At 43.4% G+C, this 22,324-nt stretch overlaps 1 protein-coding gene and 3 long non-coding RNA genes across 13 annotated transcripts in view; 1 reads left to right on the top strand and 3 right to left on the bottom strand.

Annotated features, from left to right (window-relative positions):
* Positions 1 to 21,320, top strand: part of herc2 (HECT and RLD domain containing E3 ubiquitin protein ligase 2) — a 251,465-nt gene extending 230,145 nt beyond the window's left edge. For 7 of the 9 annotated variants that reach the window (XM_036978973.1, XM_036978975.1, XM_036978979.1 and 4 more), the window contains 6 exons: positions 5,815 to 6,009; positions 6,943 to 7,055; positions 10,985 to 11,175; positions 14,230 to 14,335; positions 14,715 to 14,927; positions 20,711 to 21,320. In XM_036978973.1, the coding sequence (XP_036834868.1) occupies positions 5,815 to 6,009; positions 6,943 to 7,055; positions 10,985 to 11,175; positions 14,230 to 14,335; positions 14,715 to 14,927; positions 20,711 to 20,983 (1,091 nt within the window). In that variant the 3' untranslated portion in view covers positions 20,984 to 21,320. The other 2 variants (XM_036978974.1, XM_036978981.1) reach the window with 2 other exon arrangements.
* LOC118964705 lies at positions 7,446 to 8,876 on the bottom strand. Its single transcript, XR_005051928.1, has 5 exons — positions 8,465 to 8,876; positions 8,282 to 8,375; positions 7,932 to 8,213; positions 7,561 to 7,842; positions 7,446 to 7,492 (listed from the first exon to the last, which is right to left on the bottom strand). It is a non-coding gene; the product is annotated as an uncharacterized LOC118964705 (long non-coding RNA).
* LOC118964704 lies at positions 8,920 to 9,462 on the bottom strand. 2 transcript variants are annotated; one of them, XR_005051926.1, is made up of 3 exons: positions 9,259 to 9,462; positions 9,050 to 9,190; positions 8,920 to 8,981 (listed from the first exon to the last, which is right to left on the bottom strand). It is a non-coding gene; the product is annotated as an uncharacterized LOC118964704 (long non-coding RNA). The 2 variants fall into 2 exon arrangements; XR_005051927.1 differs by having other exon boundaries at positions 8,934 to 9,028; positions 9,097 to 9,190.
* Positions 9,487 to 10,294, bottom strand: LOC118964706. The gene is made up of 4 exons (XR_005051929.1): positions 10,184 to 10,294; positions 9,881 to 10,115; positions 9,677 to 9,791; positions 9,487 to 9,587 (listed from the first exon to the last, which is right to left on the bottom strand). It is a non-coding gene; the product is annotated as an uncharacterized LOC118964706 (long non-coding RNA).
* Positions 21,321 to 22,324: the final 1,004 nt, after the last annotated feature.

Genomic DNA, 22,324 nt, shown 5'->3' on the forward strand with positions numbered 1-22,324 from the left:
GGGGTTAGGTGTTAGGATGTGGTTAGGTGTTAGCAATGTGGTTAGGGGTTTGGAATGTGGTTAGGTGTTAGGAATTTGGTTAGGTGTTAGGAATGTGGTTAGGTGTTAGGAATGTGGTTAGGTGTTAGGAATGTGGTTAGGTGTTAGGAATGTGGTTAGGGGTTTGGAATGTGGTTAGGTGTTAGGAATGTGGTTAGGTGTTAGGAATGTGGTTAGGTGTTAGGAATGTGGTTAGGCGTTAGGAATGTGGTTAGGTGTTAGGAATGGGGTTAGGTGTTAGGAATGGGGTTAGGTGTTAGGAATGTGGTTAGGCGTTAGGAATGTGGTTAGGTGTTAGGAATGGGGTTAGGTGTTAGGAATGGGGTTAGGTGTTAGGAATGGGGTTAGGTGTTAGGAATGGGGTTAGGTGTTAGGAATGGGGTTACGTGTTAGGAATGTGGTTAGGTGTTTGGAATGTGGTTAGGAATTTGGGAAGGGTACCAAAAAAATATCTGCAGTATTGAAGGTGCCAAAGAACACATTGGCCTCCATCAGGCCTTTATGGTTGAGGTATTATTACCTATCTTCTCTAAAAATCTGTTTTTGCTTTGTCGTTATAGGGTAATGTTATAGGGTAATGTGTGTAGATTGATGTGGGAAAAAGTCAAGTGGTCTGAATTCTTTCCGAATTGACTGTGCTATCAGATATAGGACAGACACTGAAGAACACACTTCCTTTAGATTGTTGTTCTGTTATTCAATGTGTCTCTATGGGCTAATAGCAGTAAGGACTATCTGTTATTCAATGTGTTTCTATGGGCTAATAGCAGTAAGGACTATCTGTTATTCAATGTGTTTCTATGGGCTAATAGCAGTAAGGACTATCTGTTATTCAATGTGTTTCTATGGGCTAATAGCAGTAAGGACTATCTGTTATTCAATGTGTTTCTATTGGCTAATAGCAGTAAGGACTATCTGTTATTCAATGTGTCTCTATGGGCTAATAGCAGTAAGGACTATCTGTTATTCAATGTGTTTCTATGGGCTAATAGCAGTAAGGACTATCTGTTATTCAATGTGTTTCTATGGGCTAATAGCAGTAAGGACTATCTGTTATTCAATGTGTTTCTAATAGCAGTAAGGACTATCTGTTATTCAATGTGTTTCTATGGGCTAATAGCAGTAAGGACTATCTGTTATTCACTGTGTTTCTATGGGCTAATAGCAGTAAGGACTATCTGTTATTCAATGTGTTTCTATGGGCTAATAGCAGTAAGGACTATCTGTTATTCAATGTGTTTCTATGGGCTAATAGCAGTAAGGACTGTCTGTTATTCAATGTGTTTCTATGGGCTAATAGCAGTAAGGACTATCTGTTATTCAATGTGTTTCTATGGGCTAATAGCAGTAAGGACTATCTGTTATTCAATGTGTTTCTATTGGCTAATAGCAGTAAGGACTATCTGTTATTCAATGTGTTTCTATTGGCTAATAGCAGTAAGGACTATCTGTTATTCAATGTGTTTCTATTGGCTAATTAATAGCAGTAAGGACTATCTGTTATTCAATGTGTTTCTATTGGCTAATAGCAGTAAGGACTATCTGTTATTCAATGTGTTTCTATTGGCTAATAGCAGTAAGGACTATCTGTTATTCAATGTGTTTCTATTGGCTAATAGCAGTAAGGACTATCTGTTATTCAATGTGTTTCTATTGGCTAATTAATAGCAGTAAGGACTATCTGTTATTCAATGTGTTTCTATTGGCTAATAGCAGTAAGGACTATCTGTTATTCAATGTGTTTCTATTGGCTAATAGCAGTAAGGACTATCTGTTATTCAATGTGTTTCTATTGGCTAATAGCAGTAAGGACTATCTGTTATTCAATGTGTTTCTATTGGCTAATAGCAGTAAGGACTATCTGTTATTCAATGTGTTTCTATTGGCTAATAGCAGTAAGGACTATCTGTTATTCAATGTGTTTCTATGGGCTAATAGCAGTAAGGACTATCTGTTATTCAATGTGTTCCTATGGGCTAATAGCAGTAAGGACTATCTGTTATTCAATGTGTTTCTATGGGCTAATAGCAGTAAGGACTATCTGTTATTCAATGTGTTTCTATGGGCTAATAGCAGTAAGGACTATCTGTTATTCAGTGTGTTTCTATGGGCTAATAGCAGTAAGGACTATCTGTTATTCAATGTGTTTCTATGGGCTAATAGCAGTAAGGACTATCAGTTATTCAATGTGTTTCTAATAGCAGTAAGGACTATCTGTTATTCACTGTGTTTCTATGGGCTAATAGCAGTAAGGACTATCTGTTATTCAATGTGTTTCTATTGGCTAATAGCAGTAAGGACTATCAGTTATTCAATGTGTTTCTAATAGCAGTAAGGACTATCTGTTATTCACTGTGTTTCTATGGGCTAATAGCAGTAAGGACTATCTGTTATTCAATGTGTTTCTATGGGCTAATAGCAGTAAGGACTATCTGTTATTCAATGTGTTTCTATGGGCTAATAGCAGTAAGGACTGTGTTATTCAATGTGTTTCTATGGGCTAATAGCAGTAAGGACTATCTGTTATTCAATGTGTTTCTATGGGCTAATAGCAGTAAGGACTGTCTGTTATTCAATGTGTTTCTATGGGCTAATAGCAGTAAGGACTATCTGTTATTCAATGTGTTTCTATGGGCTAATAGCAGTAAGGACTATCTGTTATTCAGTGTGTTTCTATGGGCTAATAGCAGTAAGGACTATCTGTTATTCAATGTGTTTCTATGGGCTAATAGCAGTAAGGACTATCAGTTATTCAATGTGTTTCTAATAGCAGTAAGGACTATCTGTTATTCACTGTGTTTCTATGGGCTAATAGCAGTAAGGACTATCTGTTATTCAATGTGTTTCTATGGGCTAATAGCAGTAAGGACTATCTGTTATTCAATGTGTTTCTATGGGCTAATAGCAGTAAGGACTATCTGTTATTCAATGTGTTTCTATGGGCTAATAGCAGTAAGGACTATCTGTTATTCAGTGTGTTTCTATGGGCTAATAGCAGTAAGGACTATCTGTTATTCAATGTGTTTCTATGGGCTAATAGCAGTAAGGACTATCTGTTATTCAGTGTGTTTCTATGGGCTAATAGCAGTAAGGACTATCTGTTATTCAATGTGTTTCTATGGGCTAATAGCAGTAAGGACTATCTGTTATTCAATGTGTTTCTATGGGCTAATAGCAGTAAGGACTATCTGTTATTCAATGTGTTTCTATTGGCTAATAGCAGTAAGGACTATCTGTTATTCAATGTGTTTCTATGGGCTAATAGCAGTAAGGACTATCTGTTATTCAATGTGTTTCTATTGACTAATAGCAGTAAGGACTATCTGTTATTCAATGTGTTTCTATTGGCTAATAGCAGTAAGGACTATCTGTTATTCAATGTGTTTCTATTGGCTAATAGCAGTAAGGACTATCTGTTATTCAATGTGTTTCTATTGGCTAATAGCAGTAAGGGGCGGCAGGGTAGCCTAGTGGTTAGAGCATTGGGCTAGTAACCGGAAGGTTGCAAGTTCAAATCCCCGAGCTGACAAGGTACAAATCTGTCGTTCTGCCCCTGAACAGGCAGTTAACCCACTGTTCCTAGGCCGTCATTGAAAATAAGAATTTGTTCTTAACTGACTTGCCTGGTTAAATAAAGGTAAAATAAAAATAAAATAAGGACTATCTGTTATTCAGTGTGTTTCTATGGGCTAATAGCAGTAAGGACTATCTGTTATTCAATGTGTTTCTATGGGCTAATAGCAGTAAGGACTATCTGTTATTCAATGTGTTTCTATGGGCTAATAGCAGTAAGGACTATCTGTTATTCAATGTGTTTCTATGGGTTAATAGCAGTAAGGACTATCTGTTATTCAATGTGTTTCTATGGGCTAATAGCAGTAAGGACTATCTGTTATTCAATGTGTTTCTATTGGCTAATAGCAGTAAGGACTATCTGTTATTCAATGTGTTTCTATGGGCTAATAGCAGTAAGGACTATCTGTTATTCAATGTGTTTCTATTGACTAATAGCAGTAAGGACTATCTGTTATTCAATGTGTTTCTATTGGCTAATAGCAGTAAGGACTATCTGTTATTCAATGTGTTTCTATTGGCTAATAGCAGTAAGGACTATCTGTTATTCAATGTGTTTCTATTGGCTAATAGCAGTAAGGGGCGGCAGGGTAGCCTAGTGGTTAGAGCATTGGGCTAGTAACCGGAAGGTTGCAAGTTCAAATCCCCGAGCTGACAAGGTACAAATCTGTCGTTCTGCCCCTGAACAGGCAGTTAACCCACTGTTCCTAGGCCGTCATTGAAAATAAGAATTTGTTCTTAACTGACTTGCCTGGTTAAATAAAGGTAAAATAAAAATAAAATAAGGACTATCTGTTATTCAGTGTGTTTCTATGGGCTAATAGCAGTAAGGACTATCTGTTATTCAATGTGTTTCTATGGGCTAATAGCAGTAAGGACTATCTGTTATTCAATGTGTTTCTATGGGCTAATAGCAGTAAGGACTATCTGTTATTCAATGTGTTTCTATGGGTTAATAGCAGTAAGGACTATCTGTTATTCAATGTGTTTCTATTGGCTAATAGCAGTAAGGACTATCTGTTATTCAATGTGTTTCTATCGGCTAATAGCAGTAAGGACTGTCTGTTATTCAATGTGTTTCTATTGGCTAATAGCAGTAAGGACTATCTGTTATTCAATGTGTTTCTATTGGCTAATAGCAGTAAGGACTATCTGTTATTCAATGTGTTTCTATTGGCTAATAGCAGTAAGGACTATCTGTTATTCACTGTGTTTCTATTGGCTAATAGCAGTAAGGCCAAATTCAATGTTTCATCAAAAACATGTTTTATATATATTTTGTTTTAAACCTGAAGGGGTCCTAAAATTCTAAATGAAATAGCTGAATGATACTTGGTTCTGACCATGTTAAAACAATTAGAACCTCCCCCAGAGGGTTTTAAGGGGTGTCTGTTATAAAGGTTCAGACTATCGTCTAAAGCATCTGACCAAGAACAGGAAACAATATTTTGTTTCAGCTTTAGTGGAATTTTCCGCTCTGTCTGACCTTACATTCCTCTTTTGCGTTCTGTATCAAATATTTTTTTAGATAGGCTATAGCAAATAGGATAATTACTCTGCCCTGCTCTGTGAGATGCCATTCTTTACTGGGGGGCGCCGTTCAAGTAGGAGAATCACTCTGCCCTGCTCTGTGAGATGCCATTCTTTACTGCGGGGCGCCGTTCAAGTAGGATAATCACTCTGCCATGCTCTGTGAGACGCCATTCTTTACTGCGGGGCGCCGTTCAAGTAGGAGAATCACTCTGCCCTGCTCTGTGAGACGCCATTCTTTACTGCGGGGCGCCGTTCAAGTTCAAATAGGCTGAACCATCATGTCACGTCACCATATCATCACCATTGACGATGGCTGTCAATCATTGTCGATAGACGATGCAGTTGTAACATCGCCCCAACTCTGTGGATGACTGTGGCAGGGGCTACAGTGAGTCTATAATAGAGATCTATGTGTGTGTGTCCTCTGCTAGGTGAGTCTGTGGATGACTGTGGCAGGGGCTACAGTGAGTCTATAATAGAGATCTATGTGTGTGTGTCCTCTGCTAGGTGAGTCTGTGGATGACTGTGGCAGGGGCTACAGTGAGTCTATAATAGAGATCTGTGTGTGTATGTGTGTGTGTGTCCTCTGCTAGGTGAGTCTGTGGATGACTGGTGGGGGCTACAGTGAGTCTATAATAGAGATCTGTGTGTGTGTGTGTCCTCTGCTAGGTGAGTCTGTGGATGACTGTGGCGGGGGCTACAGTGAGTCCATAGCAGAGATGTGTGAGGAGCTCCAGAACGGTCTGACCCCTCTCCTCATCGTGACCCCTAATGGACGAGACGAGTCAGGAGCGAACAGAGACTGTTTCCTGCTCAACCCTGCAGCCAAGTCAGCTCTGCATATGAACATGTTCAGATTCTTAGGTAGGTATCCTCTCCCTCCGCTCCCTGACCCCTGACCCCTGCAGCCAAGTCAGCTCTGTACCTAACTATGTTCAGATTCCTGGGGGAAGTATAGCCCTAAACCAGGGCTCTCCAACCCTGTTCCTGGAGAGAGACCCTCCTGTAGGTTTTAACTCCAACCCTGTTCCTGGAGAGAGACCCTCCTGTAGGTTTTAACTCCAACCCTGTTCCTGGAGAGATACCCTCCTGTAGGTTTTAACTCCGACCCTGTTCCTGGAGAGATACCCTCCTGTATGTTTTAACTCCTGAAATGTCGGTTAATCGCTCAGCACTACCATCCGGGCAGTTCGTCCTCAGTCTCAACCCTAACCCAGTCAAATAGAAATGTAAAACGTTTGACCTCTGTCATTGCCAACAAAGGGTATATAACAAAGTATTGAGATACGTTTTGGTCAATAACAAAAGTTTATTTTCCACCATAATTTGCAAATAAATTCATTAAACATCCTACAATGTGATTTTCTGGGGGAAAAATTCTCATTTTGTCTGTCATAGATGAAGTGTACCTATGATAAAAAATTACAGGCCTCTCTCATCTTTTTAAGTGGGAGAACTTGCACAATTGGTGGCTGACTAAATACTTTTTTGCCCCACTGTATCTCTGTCCTGTATCTCTGTCTCAACCCTAACCCAGTCTAATGGAGATCTCTGTCCTGTATCTCTGTCTCAACCCTAACCCAGTCTAATGGAGATCTCTGTCCTGTATCTCTGTCTCAACCCTAACCCAGTCTAATGGAGATCTCTGTCCTGTATCTCTGTCTCAACCCTAACCCAGTCTAATGGAGATCTCTGTCCTGTATCTCTGTCTCAACCCTAACCCAGTCTAATGGAGATCTCTGTCCTGTATCTCTGTCTCAACCCTAACCCAGTCTAATGGAGATCTCTGTCCTGTAGGAGTGCTCCTGGGCATAGCCATCCGTACCGGATCCCCTCTCAGTCTCAACCTGGCTGAACCTGTCTGGAAACAGCTGGCTGGGATGAACCTCACCATCGCTGACCTTAGTGAGGTACTGTACCTGCACTGTCTGCTCGTGTGTGTCTGTGTTGAGTATCAGTAAGTTCAGGACTTAGTTAGAAGTGTGTTGGGAGGGAGGGGTGCTGTGTGTGTCTGTGTTGAGTATCAGTAAGTTCAGGACTTAGTTAGAAGTGTGTGTGTGTTGGGAGGGAGGGGTGCTGTGGGAGTTAGAAGTGTGTGTGTGTTGGGAGGGAGGGGTGCTGTGGGAGGGAGGGAGGGAGGGGTGCTGTGGGAGGGAGGGAGGGGTGCTGTGTGTGTGTGATGGGAGGGTGGGAGGTGTGCTGTGTGTGTGTGTGTGTTGGGAGGGAGGGGTGCTGTGCTCCGACTGTGTTGACCTTCTACTGTAGTTAACAGGCTGGGTTATAGTGTTGACTACATATACCTTCTACTGTAGTTAACAGGCTGGGTTATAGTGTTGACTACATATACCTTCTACTGTAGTTAACAGGCTGGGTTATAGTGTTGACTACATATACCTTCTACTGTAGTTACATTACCTTCTACTGTAGTTAACAGGCTGGGTTACAGTGTTGACTACATATACCTTCTACTGTAGTTAACAGGCTGGGTTACAGTGTTGACTACATATACCTTCTACTGTAGTTAACAGGCTGGGTTACAGTGTTGACTACATATACCTTCTACTGTAGTTAACAGGCTGGGTTACAGTGTTGACTACATATACCTTCTACTGTAGTTAACAGGCTGGGTTACAGTGTTGACTACATATACCTTCTACTGTAGTTAACAGGCTGGGTTACAGTGTTGACTACATATACCTTCTACTGTAGTTACATTACCTTCTACTGTAGTTAACAGGCTGGGTTACAGTGTTGACTACATATACCTTCTACTGTAGTTACATTACCTTCTACTGTAGTTAACAGGCTGGGTTATAGTGTTGACTACATATACCTTCTACTGTAGTTAACAGGCTGGGTTACAGTGTTGACTACATATACCTTCTACTGTAGTTAACAGGCTGGGTTACAGTGTTGACTACATATACCTTCTACTGTAGTTAACAGGCTGGGTTACAGTGTTGACTACATATACCTTCTACTGTAGTTAACAGGCTGGGTTACAGTGTTGACTACATATACCTTCTACTGTAGTTAACAGGCTGGGTTACAGTGTTGACTACATATACCTTCTACTGTAGTTACATTACCTTCTACTGTAGTTAACAGGCTGGGTTACAGTGTTGACTACATATACCTTCTACTGTAGTTAACAGGCTGGGTTACAGTGTTGACTACATATACCTTCTACTGTAGTTAACAGGCTGGGTTATAGTGTTGACTACATATACCTTCTACTGTAGTTACATTACCTTCTACTGTAGTTAACAGGCTGGGTTACAGTGTTGACTACATATACCTTCTACTGTAGTTACATTACCTTCTACTGTAGTTAACAGGCTGGGTTATAGTGTTGACTACATATACCTTCTACTGTAGTTAACAGGCTGGGTTACAGTGTTGACTACATATACCTTCTACTGTAGTTAACAGGCTGGGTTACAGTGTTGACTACATATACCTTCTCATGTAGTTAACAGGCTGGGTTACAGTGTTGACTACATATACCTTCTACTGTAGTTAACAGGCTGGGTTACAGTGTTGACTACATATACCTTCTACTGTAGTTAACAGGCTGGGTTACAGTGTTGACTACATATACCTTCTACTGTAGTTAACAGGCTGGGTTACAGTGTTGACTACATATACCTTCTACTGTAGTTAACAGGCTGGGTTACAGTGTTGACTACATATACCTTCTACTGTAGTTAACAGGCTGGGTTACAGTGTTGACTACATATACCTTCTACTGTAGTTAACAGGCTGGGTTATAGTGTTGACTACATATACCTTCTACTGTAGTTAACAGGCTGGGTTACAGTGTTGACTACATATACCTTCTACTGTAGTTAACAGGCTGGGTTACAGTGTTGACTACATATACCTTCTACTGTAGTTACATTACCTTCTACTGTAGTTAACAGGCTGGGTTACAGTGTTGACTACATATACCTTCTACTGTAGTTAACAGGCTGGGTTACAGTGTTGACTACATATACCTTCTACTGTAGTTAACAGGCTGGGTTACAGTGTTGACTACATATACCTTCTACTGTAGTTACATTACCTTCTACTGTAGTTAACAGGCTGGGTTACAGTGTTGACTACATATACCTTCTACTGTAGTTAACAGGCTGGGTTACAGTGTTGACTACATATACCTTCTCATGTAGTTAACAGGCTGGGTTACAGTGTTGACTACATATACCTTCTACTGTAGTTAACAGGCTGGGTTACAGTGTTGACTACATATACCTTCTACTGTAGTTAACAGGCTGGGTTACAGTGTTGACTACATATACCTTCTACTGTAGTTAACAGGCTGGGTTACAGTGTTGAGTACATACACCTTCTACTGTAGTTAACAGGCTGGGTTATAGTGTTGACTACATATACCTTCTACTGTAGTTAACAGGCTGGGTTATAGTGTTGACTACATATACCTTCTACTGTAGTTACATTACCTTCTACTGTAGTTAACAGGCTGGGTTACAGTGTTGACTACATATACCTTCTACTGTAGTTACATTACCTTCTACTGTAGTTAACAGGCTGGGTTATAGTGTTGACTACATATACCTTCTACTGTAGTTACATTACCTTCTACTGTAGTTAACAGGCTGGGTTACAGTGTTGACTACATATACCTTCTACTGTAGTTACATTACCTTCTACTGTAGTTAACAGGCTGGGTTATAGTGTTGACTACATATACCTTCTACTGTAGTTACATTACCTTCTACTGTAGTTAACAGGCTGGGTTATAGTGTTGACTACATATACCTTCTACTGTAGTTAACAGGCTGGGTTATAGTGTTGACTACATATACCTTCTACTGTAGTTAACAGGCTGGGTTATAGTGTTGACTACATATACCTTCTACTGTAGTTAACAGGCTGGGTTATAGTGTTGACTACATATACCTTCTACTGTAGTTAACAGGCTGGGTTATAGTGTTGACTACATATACCTTCTTCTGTAGTTAACAGGCTGGGTTACAGTGTTGACTACATATACCTTCTACTGTAGTTACATTACCTTCTACTGTAGTTAACAGGCTGGGTTACAGTGTTGACTACATATACCTTCTACTGTAGTTAACAGGCTGGGTTACAGTGTTGACTACATATACCTTCCACTGTAATTGTATTTGCAAAAGTTATTCAAAAGGTCTTAACAAGTATGCCATTTAGCCGGTCAAATCGAATTCTGCAGATACCCTCTAATGACAGTTAAACAGGTCTATAGTCAAGATTTCCCAGAATTCAGTTAATATTACTATATTGTGTGTCTGTGTATACGCCCCATCTTCAGCCTTGGTGCTTGTTGTGTGACTGTGTGTGAGAGACTAGTGTGTACTGTGGTACCGTGTGCATCTCTCCTGCGTCCACGCTGTAATCATGAGATTCTGGAACGTGTTCAGCCTGACCGTGATACAGGAAGAGGCTGTTTCCTCACAAAGCCTCTGTTGTCACGAGGGTTAGCCCCAAAGCTTTACTGAAGGTTACACAGGAATTTACCCAGCACCAGAATACAGCCAGAGAGCATCACTCACTCAGTCATACTGTGTATACACACTGATAGTAATCAGAGAGGACTCACATGCAAAATGTGAGTTATGACTTTCACTTAAAACAATGTCAAAAATGCATTCCTCTCCTAAGAGCCAACTCCCATGAGATTCCCGTTCAAGGTTTCCTAGACTGTAGAGATGGACAGTCAAGTGAAAAACACAAATTTAGATGGAAAACACATAAAACCAAAGTCAAGGCCACTGGTCTTTTCTCGTGTCATTTTTACACTTGTATTTGAATGGAGTGTTGTTCTCTTCCTCTTCAGGTGGATAAAGACTTTATACCTGGCCTGATGTACATCAGAGACAACGAGGCCACGGCTGAGGAGTTTGAGGGCATGACTCTCCCCTTCACAGTCCCTAACGCCAGCGGACAGGATATCCAGCTCAGCTCTAAATACTCCCACATCACCCTGGAGAACAGGGCCGAGTATGTCCGCCTCGCCATCAACTACAGGTGAAAACAACTACATATATATCACCAGTGTTCCCTCTAAACTGGGTGCTACCGATCACCAGTGTTCCCTCTAAGCTGGGTGCTACCGATCACCAGTGTTCCCTCTAAACTGGGTGCTACCGATCACCAGTGTTCCCTCTAAGCTGGGTGCTACCGATCACCAGTGTTCCCTCTAAACTGGGTGCTACTGATCACCAGTGTTCCCTCTAAGCTGGGTGCTACTGATCACCAGTGTTCCCTCTAAGCTGGGTGCTACCGATCACCAGTGTTCCCTCTAAACTGGGTGCTACCGATCACCAGTGTTCCCTCTAAGCTGGGTGCTACCGATCACCAGTGTTCCCTCTAAACTGGGTGCTACCGATCACCAGTGTTCCCTCTAAGCTGGGTGCTACCGATCACCAGTGTTCCCTCTAAACTGGGTGCTACTGATCACCAGTGTTCCCTCTAAACTGGGTGCTACCGATCACCAGTGTTCCCTCTAAGCTGGGTGCTACTGATCACCAGTGTTCCTACATATCACCAGTGTTCCCTCTAAGCTGGGTGCTACTGATCACCAGTGTTCCCTCTAAACTGGGTGCTACTGATCACCAGTGTTCCTACATATCACCAGTGTTCCCTCTAAACTGGGTGCTACTGATCACCAGTGTTCCCTCTAAACTGGGTGCTACCGATCACCAGTGTTCCCTCTAAACTGGGTGCTACCGATCACCAGTGTTCCCTCTAAACTGGGTGCTACCGATCACCAGTGTTCCCTCTAAACTGGGTGCTACCGATCACCAGTGTTCCCTCTAAACTGGGTGCTACCGATCACCAGTGTTCCCTCTAAGCTGGGTGCTACCGATCACCAGTGTTCCCTCTAAGCTGGGTGCTACTGATCACCAGTGTTCCCTCTAAGCTGGGTGCTACTGATCACCAGTGTTCCCTCTAAGCTGGGTGCTACTGATCACCAGTGTTCCTACATATCACCAGTGTTCCCTCTAAACTGGGTGCTACCGATCACCAGTGTTCCCTCTAAACTGGGTGCTACCGATCACCAGTGTTCCCTCTAAACTGGGTGCTACTGATCACCAGTGTTCCCTCTAAGCTGGGTGCTACTGATCACCAGTGTTCCCTCTAAGCTGGGTGCTACTGATCACCAGTGTTCCCTCTAAGCTGGGTGCTACTGATCACCAATGTTCCTACATATCACCAGTGTTCCCTCTAAACTGGGTGCTACCGATCACCAGTGTTCCCTCTAAGCTGGGTGCTACTGATCACCAGTGTTCCCTCTAAGCTGGGTGCTACTGATCACCAGTGTTCCCTCTAAGCTGGGTGCTACTGATCACCAGTGTTCCTACATATCACCAGTGTTCCCTCTAAACTGGGTGCTACTGATCACCAGTGTTCCCTCTAAACTGGGTGCTACTGATCACCAGTGTTCCCTCTAAACTGGGTGCTACCGATCACCAGTGTTCCCTCTAAGCTGGGTGCTACTGATCACCAGTGTTCCCTCTAAGCTGGGTGCTACTGATCACCAGTGTTCCCTCTAAACTGGGTGCTACCGATCACCAGTGTTCCCTCTAAGCTGGGTGCTACTGATCACCAGTGTTCCCTCTAAGCTGGGTGCTACCGATCACCAGTGTTCCCTCTAAACTGGGTGCTACTGATCACCAGTGTTCCCTCTAAACTGGGTGCTACCGATCACCAGTGTTCCCTCTAAACTGGGTGCTACTGATCACCAGTGTTCCCTCTAAACTGGGTGCTACCGATCACCAGTGTTCCCTCTAAGCTGGGTGCTACTGATCACCAGTGTTCCCTCTAAACTGGGTGCTACTGATCACCAGTGTTCCCTCTAAACTGGGTGCTACTGATCACCAGTGTTCCCTCTAAACTGGGTGCTACTGATCACCAGTGTTCCCTCTAAACTGGGTGCTACTGATCACCAGTGTTCCCTCTAAACTGGGTGCTACTGATCACCAGTGTTCCCTCTAAGCTGGGTGCTACCGATCACCAGTGTTCCTACATATCACCAGTGTTCCCTCTAAACTGGGTGCTACCGATCACCAGTGTTCCTACATATCACCAGTGTTCCCTCTAAACTGGGTGCTACCGATCACCAGTGTTCCCTCTAAGCTGGGTGCTACTGATCACCAGTGTTCCCTCTAAACTGGGTGCTACCGATCACCAGTGTTCCCTCTAAACTGGGTGCTACTGATCACCAGTGTTCCCTCTAAACTGGGTGCTACTGATCACCAGTGTTCCCTCTAAACTGGGTGCTACTGATCACCAGTGTTCCCTCTAAACTGGGTGCTACCGATCACCAGTGTTCCCTCTAAGCTGGGTGCTACTGATCACCAGTGTTCCCTCTAAACTGGGTGCTACCGATCACCAGTGTTCCCTCTAAACTGGGTGCTACTGATCACCAGTGTTCCCTCTAAACTGGGTGCTACTGATCACCAGTGTTCCCTCTAAACTGGGTGCTACCGATCACCAGTGTTCCCTCTAAACTGGGTGCTACCGATCACCAGTGTTCCCTCTAAACTGGGTGCTACTGATCACCAGTGTTCCCTCTAAACTGGGTGCTACTGATCACCAGTGTTCCCTCTAAACTGGGTGCTACCGATCACCAGTGTTCCCTCTAAACTGGGTGCTACCGATCACCAGTGTTCCCTCTAAACTGGGTGCTACTGATCACCAGTGTTCCCTCTAAGCTGGGTGCTACTGATCACCAGTGTTCCCTCTAAGCTGGGTGCTACTGATCACCAGTGTTCCCTCTAAGCTGGGTGCTACCGATCACCAGTGTTCCCTCTAAGCTGGGTGCTACTGATCACCAGTGTTCCCTCTAAACTGGGTGCTACTGATCACCAGTGTTCCCTCTAAACTGGGTGCTACTGATCACCAGTGTTCCCTCTAAGCTGGGTGCTACTGATCACCAGTGTTCCCTCTAAGCTGGGTGCTACTGATCACCAGTGTTCCTACATATCACCAGTGTTCCCTCTAAACTGGGTGCTACTGATCACCAGTGTTCCTACATATCACCTGGTTTTACCACGTGTACCTGTCTGTCTCCCCCAGGCTCCATGAGTTTGATGAGCAGGTGTCAGCTGTGAGGGAAGGGATGGCTCGGGTCGTACCTGTCCCTCTGCTCTCCCTCTTCACAGGATATGAGCTAGAGACAATGGTAAGTACATACAGAACTAGTTTACAGTCTCTGTCTCTCTCCCTCTGTCTCTCCCTCTGTCTCGCTCTCTCGCTGTCTCTCGCTGTCTCTCTCTCGCTGTCTCTCTCTCTCTCGCTGTCTCTCTCTCTCTCGCTGTCTCTCTCTCTCTTGCTGTCTCTCTCTCTTTCAGTGTCTCTCTGTCTCTTTCAGTGTCTCTCTGTCTCTCTCTCTCTCTCTCTCTCTCTCTGTCTCTCTCTCTCTCTCTCTCTCTCTCTCTCTCTCTCTCTGTGAGTGTCCTAGCCTGGTCTGTCACCCTGTCTGGGCCCTGGTCATAAACAGTGAACTGTAAGGAATAAGCAGCCTTGTGTCCATCCCTCTCCCTCCTGTCGTCTGTGTCCAGGTGTGCGGCAGTCCAGACATCCCCCTCCACCTGTTGAAGTCAGTAGCCACCTATAAAGGTGTTGAGCCAACCTCTCCTCTCATCCACTGGTTCTGGGAGGTCATGGAGTCCTTCTCCAACACAGAGAGATCTCTGTTCCTGCGCTTCGTCTGGGGACGGACACGCCTCCCACGCACCATCGCTGACTTCAGAGGACGAGACTTCGTTGTCCAGGTGAGAACTTGTCAGTCAGCCAGGCAGCCAGTCAATTAATCAATCTCTTTCTTGTCCAAGACATTTGAATCAGTTGAACCTCTCTACTAGAGATGTGCATCTGCCCTTTCAGGAACGACTCTATACTGGTCTGGAATGACTGATACCATACAGGAACCATATGTATCTAGACACATGGACTGGTACCATACAGGAACCATATATATCTAGATACATGGACAGGTACCATATGTATCTAGATACATGGACTGGTACCATACGTATCTAGATACATGGACTGGTACCATACGTATCTAGATACATGGACTGGTACCATACAGGAACCATACGTATCTAGATACATGGACTGGTACCACACAGGAACCATACGTATCTAGATACATGGACTGGTACCATACGTATCTAGATATATGGACTGGTACCATACAGGAACCATACGTATCTAGATACATGGACTGGTACCATACAGGAACCATACGTATCTAGATACATGGACTGGTACCATACAGGAACCAGACGTATCTAGATATATGGACTGGTACCATACAGGAACCATACGTATCTAGATATATGGACTGGTACCATACAGGAACCATACGTATCTAGATACATGGACTGGTACCATACAGGAACCATACGTATCTAGATATATGGACTGGTACCATACAGGAACCATACGTATCTAGATACATGGACTGGTACCATACAGGAACCAGACGTATCTAGATATATGGACTGGTACCATACAGGAACCATACGTATCTAGATACATGGACTGGTACCATACAGGAACCATACGTATCTAGATACATGGACTGGTACCATACAGGAACCATACGTATCTAGATATATGGACTGGTACCATACAGGAACCATACGTATCTAGATACATGGACTGGTACCATACAGGAACCAGACGTATCTAGATATATGGACTGGTACCATACAGGAACCATACGTATCTAGATACATGGACTGGTACCATACAGGAACCATACGTATCTAGATACATGGACTGGTACCATACAGGAACCATACGTATCTAGATACATGGACTGGTACCATACAGGAACCATACGTATCTAGATACATGGACTGGTACCATACAGGAACCATACGTATCTAGATATATGGACTGGTACCATACAGGAACCATACGTATCTAGATACATGGACTGGTACCATACAGGAACCATACGTATCTAGATACATGGACTGGTACCATACAGGAACCATACGTATCTAGATACATGGACTGGTACCATACAGGAACCATACGTATCTAGATACATGGACTGGTACCATACAGGAACCATACGTATCTAGATACATGGACTGGTACCATACAGGAACTATACGTATCTAGATACATGGACTGGTACCATACAGGAACCATACGTATCTAGATACATGGACTGGTACCATACAGGAACCATACGTATCTAGATATATGGACTGGTACCATACAGGAACCATACGTATCTAGATACATGGACTGGTACCATACAGGAACCAGACGTATCTAGATATATGGACTGGTACCATACAGGAACCATACGTATCTAGATACATGGACTGGTACCATACAGGAACCATACGTATCTAGATACATGGACTGGTACCATACAGGAACCATACGTATCTAGATACATGGACTGGTACCATACAGGAACCATACGTATCTAGATACATGGACTGGTACCATACAGGAACCATACGTATCTAGATATATGGACTGGTACCATACAGGAACCATACGTATCTAGATATATGGACTGGTACCATACAGGAACCATACGTATCTAGATACATGGACTGGTACCATACAGGAACCATACGTATCTAGATATATGGACAAAAACAGGGAAGATTAGATAAAGGAACGTTTGTCTACAAATCAAATAGGGAGAGCCAACTACATCTATCAAGACAACTGGAGCACTGGGCCAGACACTCTTAAATATCACCTGGGCCAGACACTCTTAAATATCACCTGGGCCAGACACTCTTAAATATCACCTGGGCCAGACACTCTTAAATATCACCTGGGCCAGACACTCTTAAATATCACCTGGGCCAGACACTCTTAAATATCACCTGGGCCAGACACTCTTAAATATCACCTGGGCCAGACACTCTTAAATATCACCTGGGCCAGACACTCTTAAATATCACCTGGGCCAGACACTCTTAAATATCACCTGGGCCAGACACTCTTAAATATCACCTGGGCCAGACACTCTTAAATATCACCTGGGCCAGACACTCTTAAATATCACCTAGGCCAGACACTCTTAAATATCACCTGGGCCAGACACTCTTAAATATCACCTGGGCCAGACACTCTTAAATATCACCTGGGCCAGACACTCTTAAATATCACCTGGGCCAGACACTCTTAAATATCACCTGGGCCAGACACTCTTAAATATCACCTGGGCCAGACACTCTTAAATATCACCTGGGCCAGACACTCTTAAATATCACCTGGGCCAGACACTCTTAAATATCACCTGGGCCAGACACTCTTAAATATCACCTAGGCCAGACACTCTTAAATATCACCTGGGCCAGACACTCAAAAATATCACCTGGGCCAACTAAAGGTGTTAACCCTCCACATCTATCAAGACAACTGGAGCACTGGGCCAGACACTCTTAAATATCACCTAGGCCAGACACTCTTAAATATCACCTGGGCCAGACACTCTTAAATATCACCTGGGCCAGACACTCTTAAATATCACCTGGGCCAGACACTCTTAAATATCACCTGGGCCAACATAGGTGAAACATCTGATGCTTGTCTGTGAATCTGTAACATTTGATCCGGGACCGATGCTTGTCTGTGAATCTGTAACATTTGATCCGGGACCGATGCTTGTCTGTGAATCTGTAACATTTGATCCGGGACCGATGCTTGTCTGTGAATCTGTAACATTTGATCTGGGACCAATGCTTGTCTGTGAATCTGTAACATTTGATCCGGGACCGATGCTTGTCTGTGAATCTGTAACATTTGATCCGGGACCGATGCTTGTCTGTGAATCTGTAACATTTGATCCGGGACCGATGCTTGTCTGTGAATCTGTAACATTTGATCCGGAACTGTTGCTTGTCTGTGAATCTGTAACATTTGATCCGGGACCGATGCTTGTCTGTGAATCTGTAACATTTGATCCGGGAGCGATGCTTGTCTGTGAATCTGTAACATTTGATCCGGGACCGATGCTTGTCTGTGAATCTGTAACATTTGATCCGGGAGCGATGCTTGTCTGTGAATCTGTAACATTTGATCCGGGACCGATGCTTGTCTGTGAATCTGTAACATTTGATCCGGGACCGATGCTTGTCTGTGAATCTGTAACATTTGATCCGGGACCGATGCTTGTCTGTGAATCTGTAACATTTGATCCGGGACCGATGCTTGTCTGTGAATCTGTAACATTTGATCTGGGACCGATGCTTGTCTGTGAATCTGTAACATTTGATCTGGGACCGATGCTTGTCTGTGAATCTGTAACATTTGATCCGGGACCGATGCTTGTCTGTGAATCTGTAACATTTGATCCGGGAGCGATGCTTGTCTGTGAATCTGTAACATTTGATCCGGGACCGATGCTTGTCTGTGAATCTGTAACATTTGATCCGGAACTGTTGCTTGTCTGTGAATCTGTAACATTTGATCCGGGACCGATGCTTGTCTGTGAATCTGTAACATTTGATCCGGGAGCGATGCTTGTCTGTGAATCTGTAACATTTGATCCGGGACCGATGCTTGTCTGTGAATCTGTAACATTTGATCCGGGAGCGATGCTTGTCTGTGAATCTGTAACATTTGATCCGGGACCGATGCTTGTCTGTGAATCTGTAACATTTGATCCGGGACCGATGCTTGTCTGTGAATCTGTAACATTTGATCCGGGAGCGATGCTTGTCTGTGAATCTGTAACATTTGATCCGGGAGCGATGCTTGTCTGTGAATCTGTAACATTTGATCCGGGACCGATGCTTGTCTGTGAATCTGTAACATTTGATCTGGGACCGATGCTTGTCTGTGAATCTGTAACATTTGATCCGGAACTTTTGCTTGTCTGTGAATCTGTAACATTTGATCCGGGACCGATGCTTGTCTGTGAATCTGTAACATTTGATCTGGGACCGATGCTTGTCTGTGAATCTGTAACATTTGATCCGGGAGCGATGCTTGTCTGTGAATCTGTAACATTTGATCCGGGACCGATGCTTGTCTGTGAATCTGTAACATTTGATCCGGGACCGATGCTTGTCTGTGAATCTGTAACATTTGATCTGGGACCGATGCTTGTCTGTGAATCTGTAACATTTGATCCGGGACCGATGCTTGTCTGTGAATCTGTAACATTTGATCCGGGACCGATGCTTGTCTGTGAATCTGTAACATTTGATCCGGGACCGATGCTTGTCTGTGAATCTGTAACATTTGATCCGGAACTGTTGCTTGTCTGTGAATCTGTAACATTTGATCCGGGACCGATGCTTGTCTGTGAATCTGTAACATTTGATCCGGGAGCGATGCTTGTCTGTGAATCTGTAACATTTGATCCGGGACCGATGCTTGTCTGTGAATCTGTAACATTTGATCCGGGAGCGATGCTTGTCTGTGAATCTGTAACATTTGATCCGGGACCGATGCTTGTCTGTGAATCTGTAACATTTGATCCGGGACCGATGCTTGTCTGTGAATCTGTAACATTTGATCCGGGACCGATGCTTGTCTGTGAATCTGTAACATTTGATCCGGGACCGATGCTTGTCTGTGAATCAGTAACATTTGATCCGGGACCGATGTGTATCAGTGAATCAAACATCATTTGTCTCTACCATGTAACACTAATTAGTCCTGTTACTAGACTGTTAGTGAACCATCTGCATAGACTGTTAGTGAACCATCTGCATAGACTGTTAGTGAACCATCTGCATAGACTGTTAGTGAACCATCTACATAGACTGTTAGTGAAACATCTACATAGACTATTAGTGAAACATCTACATAGACTGTTAGTGAACCATCTGCATACACTGTTAGTGAACCATCTGCATAGACTGTTAGTGAAACATCTACATAGACTGTTAGTGAAACATCTACATAGACTGTTAGTGAAACATCTACATAGACTGTTAGTGAAACATCTACATAGACTGTTAGTGAACCATCTGCATAGACTGTTAGTGAACCATCTGCATAGACTGTTAGTGAACCATCTACATAGACTGTTAGTGAAACATCTACATAGACTATTAGTGAAACATCTACATAGACTGTTAGTGAACCATCTGCATACACTGTTAGTGAACCATCTGCATAGACTGTTAGTGAAACATCTACATAGACTGTTAGTGAAACATCTGCATAGACTGTTAGTGAACCATCTGCATAGACTGTTAGTGAACCATCTACATAGACTGTTAGTGAAACATCTGCATAGACTGTTAGTGAACCATCTACATAAACTGTTAGTGAAACATCTGCATAGACTGTTAGTGAACCATCTGCATAGACTGTTAGTGAAACATCTGCATAGACTGTTAGTGAAACATCTACATAGACTGTTAGTGAACCATCTACATAGACTGTTAGTGAAACATCTGCATAGACTGTTAGTGAACCATCTACATAGACTGTTAGTGTATACCAGGTGTACCACGGCAACCTGGGACACCCTGGTTAAAGAAATGTTAGATTTTTTAAAAAAAAAGCTTTTATTTATCTGTTTTCATGTTGATCTTTCGTTGTGTTCTAGGTGCTGGATAAGTACAACCCTCCGGACCACTTCCTACCAGAGTCCTACACCTGTTTCTTTCTCCTCAAGCTGCCCAGGTATTCCTGTAAGCAGGTGCTGGAGGAGAAGCTGAAATATGCCATCCACTTCTGTAAGAGTATTGATACAGACGACTACGCTCGAATCGCTCTGACCGGAGAACCCGCCGCGGACAACAGCTCTGAAGACTCGGACAATGAGGACGCAGACTCCTTCGCCTCCGACTCCACGCAGGACTACCTGACAGGCCACTGACCTCTGACCCCTGATCCAGCTTCTCTGACTCCACGCAGGACTACCCAACAGGCCACTGACCCCTGACCTCTAACTCCTAAACAGCTTCTCCGACTCCACGCAGGACTACCTGACAGGCCACTGACCCCTGACCTCTAACCCCTGATCCAGATTCTCTGACTCCACGCAGGACTACCTGACAGGCCACTGATCTCTGATCCAGCTTCTCTGACTCCACTCTGGACTACCTAACAGGCCACTGACCCTTAAAACCCCTGACCTATGACCCCTGACTCCAGGAGCCTAAGGGTGAGCAGGAAGGGCCCATATTAAAAGCTCAGCTGTAATGACTAAAATGAAAGTTGTGTCTGTGTTAGTTAATCACCTATGAATACATCATTACATACCTGCATTCTACTAAAAATATATAATGTTCAATGTGCTTTAAGAGAAGAAGAGACAGACAGACAGTGGAATCCCAAATGGCACCCTAATCCCTATCTAGCAGCTCCCGGGTCCAGTACACTACATAGGGAATAGGTTACCATTTGGGAGACACAGGAAGTGAGAGTTGAGATGCTGCACATGTAAATGTTGTTGTGTATCTGAAGTGGTGTACGTTACAGCTGTAGGTGTTACAGAGAACAGGGTGTTTCATCTATAGAACAGCCCCCATTCAAATCAATGATGGTGTAATGGCTGGGCTGACTGGCGGTCCTGTCTATAGATTCTATATCTACGGTCCCAGCACTGTGCTACAACTGTGACTACTTGCAGAACCTGTCTGTCCCTAGTTTGTTGTACAGTAAAACCATGTGACAAAATGAGTAGTATTATTTAGTTATTGTTTTGGGTAACAGTAGTGTTTCTTTATAAGAACATTTTTAACAAAACAATTGTTTTACAGTTGACGTTGTGTCAATCAGAAGAGAAGAGAGCCAAGTGAAGGGTGACTTTTTAAAGTGCGTTCCAAATGGCACAACATTCACTAAATAGTGCACTACTATACCATAGGGCACTGGTCAAATGTAGTGCACTACTATACCATAGGGCACTGGTCAAATGTAGTGCACTACTATACCATAGGGCACTGGTCAAATGTAGTGCACTACTATACCATAGGGCACTGGTCAAATGTAGTGCACTACTATACCATAGGGCACTGGTCAAATGTAGTGCACTACTATACCATAGGGCACTGGTCAAATGTAGTGCACTACTATACCATAGGGCACTGGTCAAATGTAGTGCACTACTATACCATAGGGCACTGGTCAAATGTAGTGCACTACTATACCATAGGGCACTGGTCAAATGTAGTGCACTACTATACCATAGGGCACTAGTCAAATGTAGTGCACT

The sequence above is a fragment of the Oncorhynchus mykiss genome, chromosome 5 (assembly GCF_013265735.2).
Source record: "Oncorhynchus mykiss isolate Arlee chromosome 5, USDA_OmykA_1.1, whole genome shotgun sequence".
NCBI classification, from domain to species: Eukaryota; Metazoa; Chordata; class Actinopteri; order Salmoniformes; family Salmonidae; genus Oncorhynchus; species Oncorhynchus mykiss.